The sequence below is a fragment of the Protopterus annectens genome, chromosome 7.part0, assembly GCF_019279795.1.
Source record: "Protopterus annectens isolate FY-2018-M chromosome 7.part0, PAN1.0, whole genome shotgun sequence".
In the NCBI taxonomy this organism is placed as follows: Eukaryota; Metazoa; Chordata; order Ceratodontiformes; family Protopteridae; genus Protopterus; species Protopterus annectens.
The window spans coordinates 185,624,196-185,646,275 of record NC_056739.1 but is presented as its reverse complement, the minus strand read 5'-3'; the positions used below and the strand labels follow the sequence as shown (position 1 = coordinate 185,646,275).

Below are 22,080 nucleotides of genomic sequence, written 5' to 3'. Positions count from 1 at the left end.
CAAATTGCAACTTAAATACATCCATTCAAAACAAGTTAATTACACTCAATCAACTTTTAAAGAAACATACATAAAACTCAAATACTGCCTTAAAAAAATAATATAAGGCTTGTATGTATTACTAATAAAATTTAGTCATGTTTATCTTGTTTTTCTTATAAACATTTCTTACACAATAAAATATCTTATGGAATAACCAGAGAAATTTATATTTAGTTTTATAGTCAACTAATCAATTTTATGTATAAAATAATTAAGAAACTATATTTAAGAAAACTAAATCTCAACATTACATTCAATTTGGGTAAAGATACTACCATTAACAACTACAGGGGGGGAAGATACGTTGGTGAGACATAGTACATTTAATCCTCCATTACATCCCACCTTGATGTTGTTTGAAAAAGTTGTTACTGAGGAACTATATGCAACATATGTTAAAAACGGATGGCAGAGAACTAACTCTAATCTTACTAAGGAAGAAAGTAGTTTGTTACATCAACTACAGACACAATCTACTTTACGAATTATGAAACCAGATAAGGGAGGGGGGGTTATTATGTATAATGTAGAAGATTACAACAACGTTATTACTAGCATTTTACTAGATAGTGTTACATATACCCCTGTCTCCATTAACCAGATACACATAACCTATAGTAGGATAGACTCATTGCTTGAAGAATACTTATTAGAAAATAGAATAGATTCTAAGACATATAATTTCTTAAAACAACTGCATCCTAGTATTCCGAATATTTTTGGAATACCTAAGGTGCACAAATCACTACAAGCACCCCCTTTTAGACCAATAGTATCTGCAAAGAATTCTAAAACACATCCACTAGCTGTTTATGTAGACAAACACACTAAAGAAATTATCAACAAAACCCCTCATTTAATCAAGGATTCATGGGAATTTTTGAGTAAAATGACCCAAGACTTGTGGAGTACGGACTGTATCTTTCTCACCATTGATGTGAAGGATTTGTTTACTTGTATTCCTAGAAAAGATGGATTCGAGTATTTCAGTGACTGTATTTTCAAACACTCTACCCTAACTAGGGATAGTATTCTTTTGGTGTTAGAACTAGTTGAGTTAATATTGGATTCTAACTACATTCACTTTCAAGGTGAGTTTTATCAACAGATTAGTGGTATTGCAATGGGAGCCGCTTGTGCTCCCACATACGCTAACATAGTATTACTAGAATGGGAGAGCAAGTTTGTTTTTCCCTCGGTTTTTTACAAACACATTAAACTATACTTGAGATTTCTGGACGACATTTTTGTGTTATGGGGTGGATCTAAGGAAGAACTTAATCTTTTTATGGAATACATAAATTCATGTACAAATTTTTTTTCTTTCACACATTCACATCATGAATTTAGCATCAATTATTTGGATGTTACTATTTCAAATACCCTTACAGGTTTCAAATCAAACAATTACAGGAAACCTACTTGGTGTCATAGTTTTTTACACTATAGTAGTCATCACCCTTTAGCACAAAAGAAAAGCTTGATCAAAGGTCAAGCGGTTAGGATAGCCAGGATGACTTCTGACTTTTGTGATCTGGAAAGGGAAGGTAAATGTTTCATTGAAAGAGAATATCCCTTAGAAATAGTTATTGTAATTCTAAAAGAAGTTATAAAAAACTGGGGTATTAAATATAAAGCTTTATTAGGTCAGCCGTTTCAAACCTCTCAAGTTTTTAAACAGGATAGGAATAAATACAAAGCAGTATGTATAATTCAATACAACACATTATCAGATTCATTTTTAGATATTATTAAAAACCACTGGAATTTAATGAAAATTGATAAGGAGATACACAAGTTAGTGGGAGAACAACCTATCTTTACATATAAGGTGGGAAACAGTTTTAGGAGAACCTTTGAAAAAAGAAACAAGGAATTTATTCAGTATATGGCCACTAATCCTTGTGGAGCATGTAGTGTTTGTGTATATATATATATATATATATATATATATATATATATATATATATATATATATATATATAATGAGGCAAGTGTTACATTAAATAACAGCTTGAAAAGTGTGGTGAGGTTTATCAAAGGTAGTTGCAAGTCTAAAATGTTGGTTTATATGGCCTTATGCACTTCATGTAGTGCATACTACATAGGTAAAACTGAGAGGGCATTTAAGGACCGTATTTATGAACATTTATATGACATTAGGACTCACAAAGAAGCTAGTGCTTTGTACAAACATAGTATAACTTGCCCTTTTACATTTATAAGGTTTAAATTTGGCATTATTGATCTGGTTCAAAGGGATTTTTCTAAGGGAGGGGGTGATATAAAAAATGTTTTGCTACACAAGGAATTGTTATGGCAACTTTGGCAACTTAGGTGTAAATCTAACACCCCACCTGGCTTAAACGACTATATTAGTATAAAACCTGTATTATGCAAAAAAGCAGAAAATGTTTGAATTAAACAAATACATTACAAACAAAATTTGTATATGAATTTATGATTAAAATATTTACACATTAACATATATATATATATATATATATATATATATATATATATATATATATATATATATATATATAATTTATATATAACATATTAATTATTTTATACATAAAATTGATTAGTTGACTATAAAACTAAATATAAATTTCTCTGGTTATTCCATAAGATATTTTATTGTGTAAGAAATGTTTATAAGAAAAGCAAGATAAACATGACTAAATTTTATTAGTAATACAAGCTTTATATTATTTTTTTAAGGCAGTATTTGAGTTTTATGTATGTTTCTTTAAAAGTTGATTGAGTGTAATTAACTTGTTTTGAATGGGTGTATTTAAGTTGCAATTTGTACCAGTGCTTTTATCTGATGAAGTCTAGTCATTAGAGGAAAGCGCTCATCCTCTGTGTTTTGTGAACATTATAAAGACTAGCTAGAGGACAGCTATAAGGAGCCAAAAAAAAGAAAAGAAAAATAGTGCCATCAACAGAAAGGACTTCAAAATGACCCTAGCTACCCTGTCTGACACCGACTGAGCAGGACTAGGTGACAGAGAAAGGAAGAGTGAGCCAATCAACAGGTCCTGTCAGAGAGACAGGTGAAATTGGGACAAAAAAGTCCATTACCTGCAATAAGTTTTTGCCGGAAGACTCCATGGTACTAGTGGACATCTCATAATATGAAAGGACAAACCTGTGTTTTTTGGCTTCCTTATGCTGCCTGACCTCAGTGCTGATTAAAATTGACAGAATTGTCATACCCTGATTCTTTCAGGTCGAAGTCTTTTGTTATCTCTTCAGCCTGGTCTCGCGTGACCAAGGGAGACATGAACTGTAAGTTGATAAAGTATCAGTCAATGCACAGGAGTAAGACTGGGCACTGCCAACTTTTTGTACAGGTGTAATTAGAGCCATCAGTCAATGCACAGGAGTAAGACTGGGCACTGCCAACTTTTTGTACAGGTGTAATTAGAGCCATCAGTCAATGCACAGGAGTAAGACTGGGCACTGCCAACTTTTTGTACAGGTGTAATTAGAGCCATCAGTCAATGCACAGGAGTAAGACTGGGCACTGCCAACTTTTTGTACAGGTGTAATTAGAGCCTTTTTTCAGTGGAGTCAATGGGCAGCAGGAGCAGCCATAAAATCTTAAATGCCACGCCTGTCTTCCAGTGGCCCTTACCCAAAATTAAAGAGATACCTGATAAGACTATGTTGAGATGCCCCCCTCCCACAAAGGCACTCCTGAAACCCTTGCTCCACAGTGGCAGAAAAGGGAAAAATACAGCCTAAAGAAACCTAACACAAACGAACGCTAGAAAAAGGCCATAAGACATACACAAGTGAAAAGGAGCACCCAAGGAATGGCACAATACACCAACAGCAACAAAATTAGGAAACACAAAAACACCTCAATCTGAGAAAGTAAAGAAGAAAGGTAATACTATTAAAAATAAAAAATGAGCAGAGGAGTGGGACAGACAACTGGAAGAAACTCCCCCCAAAAGGTTCAAACTAGAAAAGACAAAAGATTAGTAACCAAATTTTGACCCAAGTGAGCAAAATATTTTCCCAAAACTCCAAAAATTCAAAAGCCAAGTAGAATGGAGATATCAGGTAGCCCAATGAGTGAAGCATGCCATCGAAGATCTGGAGAAGGGACCCACTAAGGTGCATGTTACAACAAAGGAGAGTAGAGGAGTGACAAGTAATCCTAATATATGCAGCCTTAGTTCTATAGGTTACTGAGGATGGACCCACTCCTATCAGATGAATGACTGTTAAAATACGTATGCAAAAATCTGGGCCATAAAGAAACAAATATGGCCTGACAGTCTTCAAAAAATGCAGTACAGGCTCTGATACAATGCACCTTTTGGTAATGGGACCACTTTCAAGTGTGAAACATTTTTGGATGTTCAGCTTAGACAATTTAAAAATCATGTGATGTGTTCAGTGCAATCAGGTACTCCTTCACATACATGTACAAAGTGCAGAGTGCCACTGTTCGACTCCTGGAGCATCCCAGTCAAAGTAATCTGAAACTGATACAAAACAAAAAACTACTGCAACAAAATGAAACATCTGACATGAACTAATGGGTAAAAGAGGAGGAAGCACAGTTTTCACAGAATTCTGAATTTATTTCTATTATTTAGATACAACCTTTCTGAAGACCATTATTCCTACAGAATATAGCTGTGGCATTAAATGGCTACCTATCTAAAAAATGCTGCTGTGCTAAGTAATACAGACCAGAACATTTTAGGAAATGCAATAAAACTTTACATTCAATGTAAAGGCCCCCAAACTAATCAGAATTCTTTACAGACTGTGGCATCACAGAGATCTGAAGGAATGTGTCCTCTTCACACTTCTGTCCCCCATCCAATTCTATAGGTAAACTCCATGTTTACAGGACAAGTTACAAAAACATTCTGGGGGAAAAAACTCAGTGCACATGACCCCTGACATCTTTCATGATAGTGCTATGCTGGGACTGTTACTAGCTACAGTAAGATATACGATAACTTGCATAGTGCTATGCCCAGACTGTTACTAGCTACATTAAGATATACGATAACTTGGATACCGATTATTTTACAGTTAAAAAGGTTTTGTATATTTGTTAGATACAACTAAATGAGGCAAACCATTTTGGCCAAGATTAGCCTGAAATTTTATTAATTCAGTTAATTCACTTTAAACCTTTCACTCGTGTGTGTCTTTTGCCAATGCAAACTTAAACATACCTGACTATGAAGGAAATCAGAAACTAAATGAAACTCTGGTGCATGAAGATTCTTTATAACAATCTGACACCATCGGAGACGAAGCTCAGCATTCTTGCTTTGGGATATCTTTGGATACAGTTTTCCAAGTTTCTCTACATTTCCTGAAGGAGATAACATTGGCAATTATTTAGGGCCAAAGAAAAATTTAAAACATTTATGAATATAAACAGTGACATTTCAATAAATGTTGTATCCTCAACATGTCCATGGTGGTAGACCCTGTCTACATCTTATAACACTTCAGATTTTCTGTTTTACTGATAGTTCTACAAATCACACACAAACTAAATTACTAATATCAGTTTAAAAATTCTTGTTTGTCAATGGTTCCAGTGTTACCTATATGGGTGCATTTTGCCATCAGTTTCTTTAAGTTCATATGGAGATTGCTTGTGATAAACAGTTACAAAAAGAATTGCATTTGTAACTGCTACAAGCTGCAAGGTGCTATGACAGGGCCCTGAAGTCCAGAAAACCTTTTAGTGTACCCATAATATATGAACTACAGTGGTATGGAACTTGTTATAACCAGTGTCTAAGGAGCCTTACCACTGCTGTTTACGAGAAGGAAAGAAATGGGAATATGTTTTTTGTGACTGGCTGAGTCTGACATTGCTCCAACGATTTTAACTTTAAAGGACAGAACCCATAAAGTTAAAATCGCTGGAGCAATGTCAGACTCAAAGCCAGTCACAAGTGGTGTCCCACAGGGATCTGTCCTGGGACCCCTCTTGTTCGGCATTTATTTCTTAGATGTTAAAGCAAACATGGCAGGGTTGTGGCTGACAAAGTTCGCAGATGACTGCAAACTAGGCGCCATAGTCGATACACCAGCGGACACATACATCCTACAAAAAGGCCTCACAGAAACGGACAACTGGTGCCGGAGTCATGGCCTTAAACTAAATGCCAAAAAATGTATAGTCATCCCCTTTGGGAAAAACAAAGTACCCACAAATTATCACATAGACAGCAACCCACTGAGTACGGAAAAAGTAATCAGAGACCTAGGGACCCAAGTCGACAGCGACCTCTCATTTGACACCCACGTTGCCAAAGTGGTTAGAAAAACATTCTACCTTGCATACCTTATGAAGGGATTCACATCCAGATCCAAGGATGTCATTGTACCCCTGTACTCCTCCCTCATCAGACCCATGGTTGAGTACAATGCCCCATTTGGTATGTACCTCACCCGGCATTTGCAACAGCTGGAGAGACCACAAAAGTACCTCACCAAGAGGATCAAGGGTCTCCAACATATGTCTTATTCTGCCAGACTAAAGAAACTCCAGCTCTATTCAGTAGCATACCGCCTGCTCAGAGGTGATCTCTGCCTGACGTACAAGGCCATGTCCAATCAGGAACTGATGGACATGCTCCACCTCAAAAAATCCAAATCCATCAGGACCACGAGAGCTAAAGACTTAAACCTCGGCACAAGTATGAATAGGACATGCTGGAGGGATAGATTCATAACCCAGAGGCTTCCCATGCTTTGGAACAGGATCCCAGTTCATGTTAGGCAGAGCCCCTCGCTGACTCTCTTCAAGAGAAATCTTGATGAGTGGATGGGAGATCGTAAGTTTACCTCAGGGGTCACATCTGTGTCACTACTAGACAGGGGCACAGTAAACTAATTCTATTATATAAGGGGACCTTCATTGTGTCACTACTAGACAGAGGCACAGTATTCTAAATCTACTCTGTGCATTTTTGTACCATTTCATGGGGTGGCGAAAGCCACATCACTATGGCTAGGCTTACAAATGCCCCAGGGCAGATAGCCTAGTACTAAACTATGAAACTATGTTTCATCATTTCTTCCACAAAAAAAAAAAAAAAATCCTGTCTTGTGGTTGGCTTATTCAAATGAATGTTGTAAAGGGTAGTCACACAAAATATGGACACTTGCATTAAAAAAACAAAGATGTTTCAGAGCTGGGTTTTATGGCTTAATTACGAACATAAAATGTACTTACTGTTAAGGGCAGGGGGCATGGCAACACTATCACCTCACTATTAAATTATGCATATAAGGAAATCAGAGGCTGCACACATTCAAATACTTATGCGATATATTACACCAAATTTTGAGCACAGATGGTGCATGAGGGATTACTTCAAAATACCTGAACCCCTTTAAACATTTTGTTAAAATGAAAATTAGGATCTCTCAAGCTTGTACTTCTCAAATAAGGCAGATCATAAATAGTATGAACCTATTCCATTTTAAGGCATCTTATATGTGGAATAAATGCTATGTCCTTTTTTGTTGTATGACTTGTTAACCATCATCACTCAGTCACTACATCTGACACTGAGGGAGCTATACCACAAGGTCCTACACCTACCAGTTTACAGAGAATTTTGTCCCCGTTTAATGTAAGCATATTTATCATGAAGAACCTTGCTGCATATCAACTTTAATTGGTTAAATACATGCCTGCTCTGTGACAAAGTCTGAAATAGTCCATGCATTCTAAGGACTGCTTACTAAGTTGGCCACTGTCCCCTTTTGCTTGACTAGTACACTGTACTGCATATACCAGTTAGTTTCAGGAAATGACAACCTGTTTTACTTGCAAATCTTTGTTAACTGCTTTGTTCTGGCTATAAACCAATTGCTTGGTTATAAAACTGACCCGAGGAGTGGGGAGCCCTTTGCTCCCCAACCCTACTTCCAATTCCCACCCACCCTCTTTACTCTATTATACTTCCTACATACGCATTTTGCTTGCAATTATTGTTCCACCCCCCAAATGAACTTACTTCTATACAAACACTTCTGTTTCTTGTTTCCCGCTTCTCTATCGCTATTTTTAGCCCCATTCCAAAATATCTTTCTTCCTCCCATAATGCTTTGCACTATATCCATTTATAAATCACAACCTTCCCTAACAGTACCCATCTACTCTAAAAAGATATGGCGTAAACAGTCACTTTTTTTCTTATTTTCAATACATCTTTATAGCCTTTAATATCCTCTATTCCTTACATTACAGAGAAGGTACCAGGAAAACCTACTTCTCTTCTTTTATAGAAAATACTTCTCTCCCTATCTATCCGCTGTCCTCTTCCAGCTTTCAGAATCCATCACTGAATCTCCTGTTGTCGTGCATCTTTTTGTTTCCTACTTCATTGCTACTTCCCTACTACCTGACATCTATAAAATACAGTTTCTGAACTTAATTATGCTACTCTTCGGCTTATCCTCCATTCTTCTCCTCCTACTGTGCCATTTTTCATCCTACCATTAATCAAGAATATCTCCCAACATCTCTCCAACTGTCTCAGTCACCTATCAATACTTCCTCTTTACACTCTCCACACATTGCACCAAACCTATTTTATATTGCCCCTCACCTTTATTCCAAACCTAGAATGATTAACTGTACTTCACCTCAAGCTAAAACAAAATGAAGTGCAAGAACCCTATCCAAAAAACAAGTACGCATAATTCCACAATATACTAAAATCCTTCTAGGAAGAGAGATGCACCCTAATCCTGGTCCCACCAATCATAATGAAAACAAAGATAATTCTCTTCCACACACTTCTGTAACCCAACAGCAGCCAATCCCCAAACCTAGTTATCCAACTTTTGCTGCAATAAATGTTAGAAGTATAAGAAATAAAACTGCCGAACTACACGCCTGGATTACCTAATATAAGCATGATGTTCTCGCTATAACTGAAACTTGACAAATTCAGCATAAACAATTCCAAAGTTACATCCTGGCTGTAATTTGATTCGTAATAAAAGAGGAAAGGTTGTTGTATTGTTTTACTATTTCCCAGTACCTACCACATTTCCTCTTACAGCAAACAAAACACCAAAATTCAGTTCAGCAGAGCTTACTGCTTTCCTTAAAATCAACAATTTTAAACAAATATGCATCACTGTACTTTACATCCCTCCTGGAAACAATACAGCTATACTGGTAGATCTACTACATTGGATATCCATAACATTTCCAGAAGAATTACTAGGTGACGTAAATGTCAACTGGTTGGACACTAACTCACATCTATGCACTTACATGGTTTCACACAGCTAATAGCCCACAAAGACATCAAATTCTCTGCTAGACTGGATCCTAGGTACCAGACCCTAGCAAATACTCCACCACAGGTACAATGCCAGACTATCTCAGTGATCAACTCCTAATCTATATGACTAGACAGCTCACATATCCAGTTAAACAGCTCCTAAAACTCCTCCCCTTAGACAATGCTGTAATTGAATTAAATGCAGGTTTTCTAAATATCCTAAACAGCCTTGCACCTCCAGAAAGGAGATATTGAAAACAAAGAATGCAATTTGGCTATCCATAAAAAAGTAGAATCCTAATGCAGGATAGAGAAAAAGCATGGAAAGAATGTCAAAAATATAAAACACCTCAATATTTTGTAAACTTCAGAATGCTTCACATTCATACTAAAAAGCAAATAAATGAAGAAAAAAAATTATACTATAAAAACTTTCAGATTATTATACACAACCCTAAAGAATTTTGGACATCCATTAAAGAAATCTTGCATCCCAGCTAAAAATTCAACCCAAACCCCTCTCCTGATAACTCACCACTCGAAACTGCAACACAGTTAAACTGTTTTTTATAGCTAGTATAGCATGTCTAACAAAGGATTCCTCAACTTTTAATTCCAACCCTGCCTAACACATCACCACATCCACTTTCACCTTCAAACCTGTGCCCACATCCTATATAAAACTACTCTTAAATAAACTTAAACCGTGCTCTTCTTCAGCTGATGACTTTGAAAGTGAGTACCTAAAAATAGCAGCCAATAGCACTGCCTATCCTGTCACAATGCTTATAAATAGTTCAGTCCAGTAATTTCATGTTTTCTCTCTCTCTGGGGAAAAGTCAGACATTATCCCACTGCAAAAAGGAGGAAATTCAGCAGACATTACTAACTTTAGACCTGTAGCAATCTTATCCCTCTCACCAAAACACTTGAAAAATGTATTCAAAAACAATTGCTAGAACATCTCCTCCAAGAACTCCTAACCCCTACACAACATAGCTTCATTCTCACAGTACTAGCACTGCCCTTCTAACCTACATAGATACTGGCAATAAAGCTAGCGATAACAGCAAACTAGTCTCTTCCTTATTTCTAGACTTGTCTAACACCTTCAACACAGTTTGTCACAGCAAACTTCTACTTCAAATGTCCTCACTAGGTCTCTCAGCCTGCCCTTCTGTGGTTCAAAAGCTACCTGTCCAATAGGTATCAGTCAGTAAAATGGCATTCCATGCTCTGTCATTACCTCCTAGTCAGTACTGGTGTACCACAAGGCTCTATCCTTGGTCCCCCCCTCTCTAACATTATCACCTCCTCTCTAACATTTTCACCAATGCCCTCTATACTTCCATACAACAGGCCACCCTAACACAACACACAGATGATTCCATTCTCATTTGAACATCTGACAACATGGTACACCTCAAAAATATACTCAGAAAGCTTTAACAGCTACTGAATCATGACTTTGTAAGTCAAGTCATGCTCAACCAAAAAAAGACCAAACTATTACTTTTGCTCCCCAAATCCCTCTTTCATGAAAAAAAAAACAAAAAAACAAAATGCAAGTCCCCTTCTCTTGATAATACAACCACTGAAATCACTTCTCACAGCAAGCTAATGGGGTGAAAGTGATGATCATCTTACATTTGACCTGCACATACAAAACCACATAACAAAAACTAGTCAAAAACTAAGGATGCTTTAAAGAGACAAAATCTTTTTCACAGACTCAACTAAAACTATCCTTGTCACTACTTATCTCCTCCCCACCTTTCTTTATGGCACTCCCATCTTACTAACCTCCAGGCTTCACAAAAATTAAAACCTGATCAATGCTATAACAATGTTGCTAAATTGCAGCACATACCACTGAAAAGCCTGAACTGGTTAGAACTGCCAAATCAACTAACATATACACAACTTCTTACCACCTATAAAATTATCCAGCATCCATCTGCCTATCCAGCACTAAAAACAAACATTCTACACAAATATGTTACTAGTCCGTCATTGCGATACAGAGACCAAAACTCTGGTCTATCTACAAACCTATCAAATCTGCTGAGCATTGTGTGTACTCGTACAAGGATGCCAAGGCCTGGAACTCCTTACCTGTATCCAAGTCTATACCCTCCCTTTCCATCTTTCAAAACCACTCTGAAAAATTTCCTAGTTAAAATCTGGTTCTGTTCTTACCCAAAAACAGGATAACTATACCCCTAAATGTGAACAAGTATATTTACATTCCTTATATCTCCTTACTCTCCCTTCTTACTTCCTTACTATCTAATTCTCTTCCCGGACTCCCTAAATATACTACAAGTCTGTTTTACCCTCACTTCATAATTGCAGTTCCTATTTGTATTAAACCAACTTACCTTTAATTTCTCTACAAACTAAAATTTCTCTAAATATTAAATGATTGTCATATACCTTGTATTAATTCTTAACCAATGTTTTTATATGGTCTAATTTTATAATTATTTAAACTATAGATGTTTTGCATTTTTGTAAAAAATTATTGTTCTTAAAACGCTCTGTAACAGTTTGGAACTTTTCTCCCTGGGCTAACACTGAAAATGGGGTTATACCTAGTCAGATTTTCCCAGTAATCAAATGTCACTAAATCAATCTCCTTCCTTGAAACAGACCTACTGTTTACAGTTTCTATGACTAGGCCTTAAAATATGATTCAGAAAAATCCATTTTTCTGACTTATATTACAAAGTACATAAAGACTGCTTAATATGTAAAGGCCTGCATCTGTCTCATCTGGGCTTCAGGATTCTGGCAAAGGCTCTTGCCTCCCCTATAGTGCCTTTTTTAGGAAAAAGTGACGAGATTAAAACTACCTGCATAAAAATTTCAACAAAACACAAATTAAAGGTCATGCTGTTAAATGCTAGGAGTCTAAACACGAAATTGCACTCATTGCAAGCATTCCTAACCCTGAAAATGCTGACATTTGTGTGGTCACAGAAACCTGGTTCAAAGCTGTGAAAGGCACCCCAGCCTTACCTGGTTACTCACCCTATCATACATTCAGACCCCAAATTGTGGGTAGTTAAAGCCAAAGGAGGTGTATTTTCAATCTATATTAAAAGACATACACACCTCCAGGCTGGTCAAACAGTATGACGCACAGGAGACACTCCAGGTGCAGTTAACTATTGACAAGACCCCTATACAAACAGCTAGCTACCGGCCCCCAACTCTGACCCAAGATGCCCAAGCTGCCTATCTAGACCTCTTTGAATCTATCAAGATTCAACCCTTTACCCTAATCTTGGGTGACTAACTACCCAAAAATAGACTGGAAGAACTACTCTTGCCAGAACTCAAATATCCAGAGATTCCTCGATTTTGTAAATGCAAATGCTTTGGAACAGCAAGTCGATACCCCCACAAGAGGTGATATTATCTTGGACTTGCTATTAACCAACATGAGTAGCCACTGCAGCATCCCTGCAGCATCATCCTCCCTTGTAAGATCTGACCATAAAGTGGTCACATTTGAAGTCACCATCTCCCCGACCTCCCTCTAGCTAGGGTCAATCAAAACAACTTCTCCAAAGCTGATTACAGTCTCCTGAGGTATGGTATAAACAGCTTCACAGCCCCCTCTCTAGGAACTGGCACCAGTATCCAAAAATATACCGAATTACTATACAAACATTTATATAGGATGCATGGAATCAGGAATACCTGACCGGACTAAATCATCCTCTGTAAGGAAGAGTAAACCTGTCTGGTGGGCATCTGCAATAAACTCTATAACTGAAGAAAAAAATTGTTGACCAGGACCAAGAGGGAGCAGGTGCCCAATTGGAAGCAATCTCTCCTTAGCCTAAACAAGCAAATAAGTGCACTACTGAAAGCCTCCAAAGCAAACAGAGTCCAAATTGGCCACATCTACTAGAGACAATCATAAAGCCTTCTTCAGATTATGTCCATAATCTCAAAGGCAGCACCCAGATCTGTTCAGAACTGATGGTCAAGGACATCACATATACAAATGCCATAGATATAGCAAACTTGCTGGCAGATTCAGTGAAAGTTTCACCCCTCTGTCACCCCATCAGTAAATCAGGACATTCCCAGTACCTGCCCCCTCCCCCTTATATATAGGGATCAGGTCATCACTGCTCTCTTAAAGGCAAAAAATTACAGCCTCCATGGGAGCTGATAACATCCCAGGCTGCATCCTACATGAACTCAGGCAGGAACTTGCAGCACCATTAGGCACCCTATTCAACCAAGGCCAGAGTCAGTTTTGTCCCAGCTGAGTGGAGGACAGTCAAGGTCATCCCTTTACACAAAGATGAGTGCCCACTGATCTGGGAAATTATAGACCCATAAGCCTAACTAGCCTAATCTGCAAGGAATGGATTATCATGGACCTCATAAACAAGGACACTGGCAATCTCCAAACACTCAACCCCACACAGTTTGGCTTCGTCAAGGGAGGTCATGTCTGTTAAATTTGGTAGACTTTTTTGAGACGGTCACCAAAGCCATGGATGAGGGGAAGATAGTGCAAATTGCCTACCTTGACCTGGCCAAAGCCTTTGACACAAGCCTGCCATAAACAAACTGTACAACAGAAGGAAGAAACTCTTGCAAAAGAGAGTAAAATCCCACGAGTGGAGGAGCTCCCTGGTCAACCTCAGTAAGAAGCTGGGATCCCTGATAAAATCCTCCAAAGCTAGTTATGAAAACAAAATTGCCACTGATTCTAAAGACAACCACAAAGCATTCTATAGCTATGTCAAGAATCTGAATGGCAACACTCAGATCTGCTCTGAGTTACAACACAATGGCACTAAATATACAGACCCAACTGATATTACCAACATCCTGGCAGATGGGCTCTTTAGGGGGTGAGAGGGGGGTAAAGTTAGCAGTGAACCTATCTCTATACCGGAAGAATGCAAAGTTCCTGTAATCACAGCTGCACAGGTAAAAACCACACTCTCCAAAGCCAAGAACACAGCATCCATGGGACCAGACAACATCCCAGGCTGTGTCCTACACGAACTACAGAACGAACTGGCACCCCACCTAAGTACCATGTTCAATCATAGCCTCACCTCAGGCTTTGTGCCTGCTGAATGGTGCACAGCAACGATTATCCCACTCCACAAGGGGAGAGCCACCACGGACCCCGGGTACTACCGCCCCATTAGCCTGACAAGCCTGTTCTGCAAGGCCATGGAATGTATCATCATGGAACTTATAAACAAAGACATTGGTAATCTCCAAACTCTGGATCCCACCCAATTCAGGTTTGTAAAAGGCAGATCATGTCTCCTAAACCTGACAGACTTCTTTGAAGCAGTCACCAAAGCCGTAGACAAGAGTAAGGTGGTTCACACAGCCTATCTAGATCTTGCCAAGGCTTTTGACACCATCCCCCACTCTGGAATTATAGATAAACTCACTAAACCACTAAATTAGGTATAAATCCCTATGTCACATGATGGGTTGCCAACTGGCTCACTGACAGAACCCACACTGTGAAAGTAGCAGACTCCAAATCTGGACTTTAGACCAGTGACAAGTGGAGTACCACAGGGTTCAGTCCTGGGTCCTCTCCTGTTTGGTATCTACTTCTCTGAAGTACAGGCTAACAGAAGGTCTTTCGCTAACGAAGTTCGCAGATGACTGCAAACTAGGAGCCATAATCGAAACTCCTAACGATGTGGACATCCTACAAAAGGGCCTCACTGAGACAGATGCCTGGTGTCAAAGCCATAGCCTCCAACTCAGTGCCAAAAAGTGCACTGCCATCCCCCTTGGTAAAAACTCTGTACCCATGAACTACAACATAGGCGGTAGTATACTTAACACCAAAAGTGTGATAAGAGACCTTGGGACACAGGTGGACTGTAGTCTCTCCTTTGATAATCACATCGCCACAGTAGTCAGGAAATCCTTCTACGTGGCACACGTCATCACAAAAGGTTTCTCATCCAGAAAAAAAAAAAAAAGAGGTCGTTCCCCTCTATTCATCACTCATTAGACCCATTATAGAGTACAATGCCCCTTTTGGTATGTACCTCACAAGACATCTACAACAACTGGAAATGCCGCAGAAATACCTCACAAAGAGGATTACCGGCCTCAAACAGATGCCCTACGCAGACAAGTCTCCAAAAACTCCAGCTTTACTCCGTCGCATATCGCCTACTCAGAGGTGATCTCTGCCCAACATACAAAGCTATGTCAAACCCAGAGCTGTTGGACATGCTCCACTTAAAGAAATCCCAATCCCTCCGAGCTACACGCTCTAGGGACCTAAACCTTGTCACCACAATAAACAGAACATGCTGGAGGGATAGATACCTGTCCCAGAGACTACCCATACTCTGGAATAAACTACCTATCTATATCAAACAAAGCTTCTCATTAGCACTCAAGAAAAAATCTTGATGATTGGATGGGAAATAGGAAATTCACCCTGGGGATCACCTCTGTAGCTCTGCTGGACAGTGGCAAAGGAAAATAATTTTCTTGGGTGGCAAAAGCCAGGGTACCTTTTTGGCTGGGCTTGTATAGACCCCAGGGCCGACAGCCTAGTACCTACCTATGAACCTATATACACTATTCCCCACTCGGGCATAATAGATAAACTCAACTAGGTATCAATCCGTATGTTACCAGATGGGTAGCCAACTGGCTCACTGATCAAACCCATCTAGTCAAAACAGGGGAAGCCATCTCAAGCAGTAGAGCCGTATCGAGTGGAATACCCCAGGGTTTGGTCTTGGGGCCTCTTATTTGGGATATACTTTAATGAGGTACAGGCCAAAACCAGTGGGCTATGGCTGACCCAAGTTTGCAGATGACTGCAAGTTGGGAGCTGTCATCAATTCCCCTAGTGACGTGGACATCCTCCAAGAAGGTCTCACCCAAACAAATGACTGGTGCCAGAAACATGGCCTCAAGCTGAACACAAAAAAAATGCATCATCCCCTTTGGGGAGAGATGTCCCCACAGATTATCACATTAATAACATTCTAAGCACGCAGTCAGTCGTGAGGGATTTGGGCACCCAGATTGATAGCAGCCTGACTTTTGACCACCACGTTGCTTCCATTGTATAGAAAGCTTTCTACATGGCCCACCTCATAAGAAAGGGTATCTCATCCAGGGACAAGGAGGTCACAACATCCCTGTATTCTTCCCTAAGGCCCATTATTGAGTAGAATGCCCCATTTGGCATGTACCTCGCAAAAGCACATGCAGCAGCTGGAGAGACCACAGAGGTTCCTCACCAGGAGAATCCAGGGCCTCAAAAATCTACCATACACAGATAGGCTAAAAGCCCCCTATGCCTTTACTCTGTTTCATACAGACTCCTCAGAGGTGACCTCTGTCTGGCATACAAGGTGATCTCGGAACCCACCTTGATGGGACTGCTGCATATCTGTAAGTCAAGCTCCACTTGAGTAACCCGCACACACAGCCTCAACCTGGTCTGTGACATCAATAGGACTTGCTGGTGGGACAGATTTGTGTCCCAGAGACCCCCCCCCCATCTATGGAATAAACTCCCTCGCAATGTCACATACCTCTTTACCCCTTTTTAAGCGCAATCTGGATAACTGGATGGGAAATAGAAAATACATCCCTGGGATTCCACCCGTGTCCCTGCTGGACAGGGTCATCAGGTCCTGATTTATCTATGCATGGGCTAAACTCTTGGCTAGGCTTATATGGGCCTCAGGGTCAATAGCCTAGTTGCTTCCTATGATCCTATGAATGTTGCAGGTGTGATAATTTTGTGCTGTGTACTAATAAAAGGCCCTAAACTCACTCTGGCATCCTGAAGCCCTCACTTCCCACACTAAAGGACTTGTGGTCAGGATGAAACACTGGTCTCGGAGTACAGTTAAGCTTCCACTTGCAATATGGGGAATGCGAGTAATATGGGGGTCTAGTCTACACATACAAAGCTAGAAGGTACGGTCTTGGATGAAAGGGGGAACTACTAATATACATTCGCTCTGCTCTCTAGTATCTATCAATTACTCTTTTCTGAGAACTGCGCTGTTTTCTGTAAAGGGGCCACTGACTGGTAGGAATGTTCATTATACTTTTGGATTTGTTGTATGGAAAAAATGCCTCAGTTTGCACTGCTTTTCCCCCCTTTCCCTCAATTTCTTAAACTTCCTGGGATGAAGGTCCAAATATTACTTAACCAAGCAGCGTCTGGAAACTGCCCACTAACTTCTTCTGTAGCAACTGGACTCTGAGCTCTGCATACCTTCACATAACTGTACCCAAGGCAGCTATCCTAGAAGCCGAGTAATACCCATACTTAAGCTAATTTTCTAACACTTGGCTGCAGTCTCTTTCAGGTCTATAATTTGGAATAAATATACAAAAGTATCTGTTGTAATGATGAAGCACTATATGATTATAACCACAGTTAAGGTGTCACTTCTACCTCAAAAATACAGTTCTCCATTAACGTTTTGTTGAAATGCCCCAAAAATTCTCCTAGTACAACATGCAAATGCAGCACAGCTCTCATGCTTCTTGAATTCTCTGCAAAGTAATGAGTTACATTAAAGTTGTAGCACAAAAATGGTTCCCCTCCCCACAGCTAACCATCAGCTGCCACCAGCTCCTCTCCTCATTTGAGGATCTTCTGTACCTGCTATAGCTTTCAGCAGGCTCAACATGGCCTATGTTCAGGGAAAGTGAGGAGACAGGGGACACTAGTGCTGCATCATACTGCTGTAAGGGAGTGTGCTTTAAACTCCCACTACTCCAGGGCAGCCTTTTAAGCTCATCAACTGTGGCCTTTGGGAAGTGCATGCACGTCTGAACAACGTCCTAAAGCAGCACACTGCTTCTGCAGCAGAGCTTGCCAGTCACACAACACTGCTACTGCAGTGAGGCTAGGCTAGGGTAGGGTGCCCCCAAACTCAGGATGGGTGAACTGATGCCAGCCACTCATTCCTATCCTCCCTTCTAGCACCCATGCTGCTAGCTGAACCCAGGTTAAGAATAAAGCCCTTGCTGTACCCCATTCACCTCACGGTTGTTTAACCCTACTTACGTGCCATGTTAATACTCATTGCAATTATGTTATCATACATTAGTGTCTTTGCCATGTGGCTCGGGTTGGGAAAAAGATCTCTGAACAAGTTCATCTACCTAGTTAAGACAAGTAATGAAACATCCTTAACAATAACTCCATCTGTTACAAGGTATTGCTTTGAAACTGCAACCTGTAGGTTTGGCAGTTAATGGCTGTTACAGCTGGGCTGGAAGAGGTACATAGAACTTCACCAAATGCAACTAGCGTTCTACTTTATCATATGGAGTGTTCCATTAGTGCCCGTCTGTCCAGATCCAATCATTGCATCCAAAGAAATGACTGCTAGATCTCTTACAGGGGGCTTGCAGATGTAAAAAAAAGAGTCATCTAGCTTGCAGATTTTTTTTCTGAAGGCCACATACTGACATCACAGACTGAAAAACAGGAGAGGCTACAGTAGGTTTAGGCCTTCAGTCTGTACCAGTTTCACCTACCTTCTGTGCCAGAATTCTTTGGACCCCATTTAAAATGCTCTCACACTCGCATTAAATTCAGAGTTTCTCTGAAGGGTCTGTTCTCAGAAGTCAAGGAGATAGATATCAGAGTCATAACCAAAAAGGAGTAAAGTTGGCTGGAGTATGCCAGATCTAGTGTCTCCTCTTTGCTGCTGTTTGAAGTCAGATGCATTTTTTTTTTGTCATGGTGCCCTTCTAGTGGAAGGCATGGTACATAATTCAAAGTTTCTGTAAGCAGCAATGTACTCTTCCACCAAATATCTGTAAAACATGGCTAAGACCGGCATCTGAGGGGTTGGGGCAGATGTCTTAGTTTGGAATGTCTATCCCAGGACCAACATGGAAGGCTTAATCAGCATTTATTTTTTTTTTTACGTCTTGCCAGAAACCACAGCATTCTCAATACAATCCACTGATAAATTCAAAGATGGTAATTTCATGGCCTGCACCTGAAATAGACCACCTGCTAGTGCTTGGATATTATCTGTCTGTAACACATTATCTACGGGGACTAGGATGACATTCAAGCCACCAAACCACTTTCAGCCTCCAAAGTGCATCAACAGTGGATCAGGTTAGAGAGCCAGGGACAGAAAATGCTGGCACACTCAAGCCCATAAGGAGCTGATTGTGATATCAAGGCTTCATGCACCCTGCCCAAGAAATCCTTGGTCAATTACCTGACTTCTTCCATTTTTCAAAGGCACTGGCATCGGAACCTTGTACATCTTAGAAGATCCTAAAAGGAGGACGGATATGGAATGACATCTATAAGCTCATGAGCCAGAAATTTCTGGCATTTAGAGGCCAATAGGTCTCTGCCTTTAAAACAAACAAATAAATAAAAATTACAAGTGTACAATGCTTACAAGAACATATAGGTCAATCTTCACCTAAACAAATGACACTTAAGATGTCACTCCCTCATTGGAATCTGTTATAAACACACTTGCTGATCTTTTTCGGCCCATCAGATTTTGACAGACCCTCCAAAATATCAAATCAAGTCTAAAGGTGAAAATTAATCTTAACTGCAATACATAGTACACAGATAACAGCAAGCAAAATAAAAAAAAAAATCACCTGGATATACTTAATGGGCAGACTATGGAATGCCAAGATACAGAAAAAAAAAAAAACAGTGTGGGTTTCTTTCCCTTTACTTGAAATGTTGATATCATTGTCACAGGAAGGAGCTCATTTTCGTTGTGTGACACGTCTTAAGCTTTGAAAGTCAAGCCAAATGGGGGGGGGGGGGGGGGATCATCTGCATGCAGCTAATTCCCACCTATTAATCATATTGTAGTAGTGATCCAGCTAACAAACTTATTTTGTGCAGATTTGTTTTTCAGTTTAAGTGCAAAATTTAACAAAGTTATTAAGTTCATTTTACAGACACATGCTGAAGGGCAGATGCGTCCTTAAAAGCATTACTTGAAATGCTGCTGATAATTCCAGATAAAGGCAATCAGAATAGGGTGCACGTACACAACTAAGATGCACCATGAACCAAGTTATTAACAGTCTATGAAGTATTATCGCCTCCCGATCCTGCTGGCTACCAGCTGTAGTCCCCTACCAGGGATGCTACTAACTTCTGGTGAATTGCCCTTTATATACTTAAAAAAGGATAAACAGAAAAAATAAATTAAATAAATGCATAAATAAATTCATCATTAATCGTGTACATTGTTACTTCTAACTCGTGTGTTTGGATTCATCTAAGAGTGGAGAAGGGTAAGATGGCGGACAGCAGTAGTGGCAGCATGAGTAGTAGTAGTACGTTAACAGCGGGATAGACAGAGTGCTTTCTGCTCTCAAAACTATATTATTTGTAGTGTCCCTTCATAGAAAGGGAGGTGGGAGAAAAGGCACCATTAACTCTTGCCATAGATAGCCCTGAGGTAAGGAAGGGAAGACAGATGTCGTCTGACCCCTTTCTGAAATGCTTATAATAGAACAATTCAAAGGAAATGACTTGTAAAGAGAATCAATTAATTTGTCTATATGAAGTACACTAATCTGGCAACTACTTTCTCACAAGTCTGCATTAAAGTGTTATACTGCTGCCATTAAATGGAGCTTTTGGCTACTGTACCCTAGAGGGAATGCACTTTTGCTTGGTTATATCACATTCTCTGCAGCTAAAAAGACAGAAGACTGCAAAAAGTCAGAACACTAATCTGGGAGATGCCCATTGCAAAATGGTGTCCAAAGATGTTAGCTTAGTCCTCAAACAACTTTTAACCAGAGATTAGCTAAGCTCTGTGGCACTGACAGAAGATGCAGCTACTCCTAGAAACATTAGGCACAACATTGTATGGGTTTGGAACAAGCTGCTTGAGAGGTCACAATGGGGAAAATCCAGCAATCCTAAGTTTTGGTCTGAAGGCAGTGTTTACACAGAGGCCAATAAAAGCAATGCCACTCTCCCCAAAGACCGATTAAAAAATGACTTACTCCTAATTGTTAATACAAGGCTAAATTTTCCGTCCCTCTTTAGCAATGTTCTTTAGCTTTTAAGTACAGACTGATAGTAGTAATATTCAGTCAATCATCTAAAACTTGATTTTTCTTGGTTCACCTTCCAGAAGGTATGGGTTTGGGATCATATTTCCAAGGTCATACATACAGCGGTGCCACAAGAAAACTCTTTGCTATACACAATCATAAAGCCACATTTTCTCCCTTTTTCTGCAGGATGATGTCCTTGTCTCCTCTTGCCTTCTTCTGGTCTCTCCCAAATCATATTTACTAAATTGTCTTTTGCTTTCCTGTGTGTCACAGAACCACTATAATCTGTTCTCCTGGAACTTTTCTACAATTGGGGCTACTCTGGCTTCCGCTCCAACGTCCTCAGTTCATTGTCCCACAGTGTACACCCTACCACTTGACTCAGGCACTTTGTTATAGCACTGGAGCTCAAAAAATACTCTTCCCTTAACAGATGTGGAAAACCCTTACACAAGTGTCAGTGTGTGGCTAGAAACATGAAAAGGAATAAAAGTTGCAAGAGAAGACACTGCTTGGCTAAAAAAGGCCCCAGTCAAGAAAGTTTCAATTTCAAATGCTTATACAATTCCTCTCTCTATCAAAAGCACAACTACCAACAGAAAGGTACATTTAATGGATTGAAATCAATTCCTCTTAAAAGATG

The 22,080-nt window shown here is 39.6% G+C and overlaps 1 protein-coding gene across 1 annotated transcript in view; it reads right to left on the bottom strand.

The window, feature by feature from the left end:
• The window catches only part of LOC122806339 (arginyl aminopeptidase), a 292,458-nt gene that overhangs the window by 35,806 nt on the left and 234,572 nt on the right, over window positions 1-22,080 (bottom strand). The window contains exon 10 of the mRNA XM_044076669.1: window positions 5,259-5,401. Within this exon, the coding sequence (XP_043932604.1) occupies window positions 5,259-5,401 (143 nt within the window). The remainder of the gene's footprint in view (window positions 1-5,258; window positions 5,402-22,080) is intronic.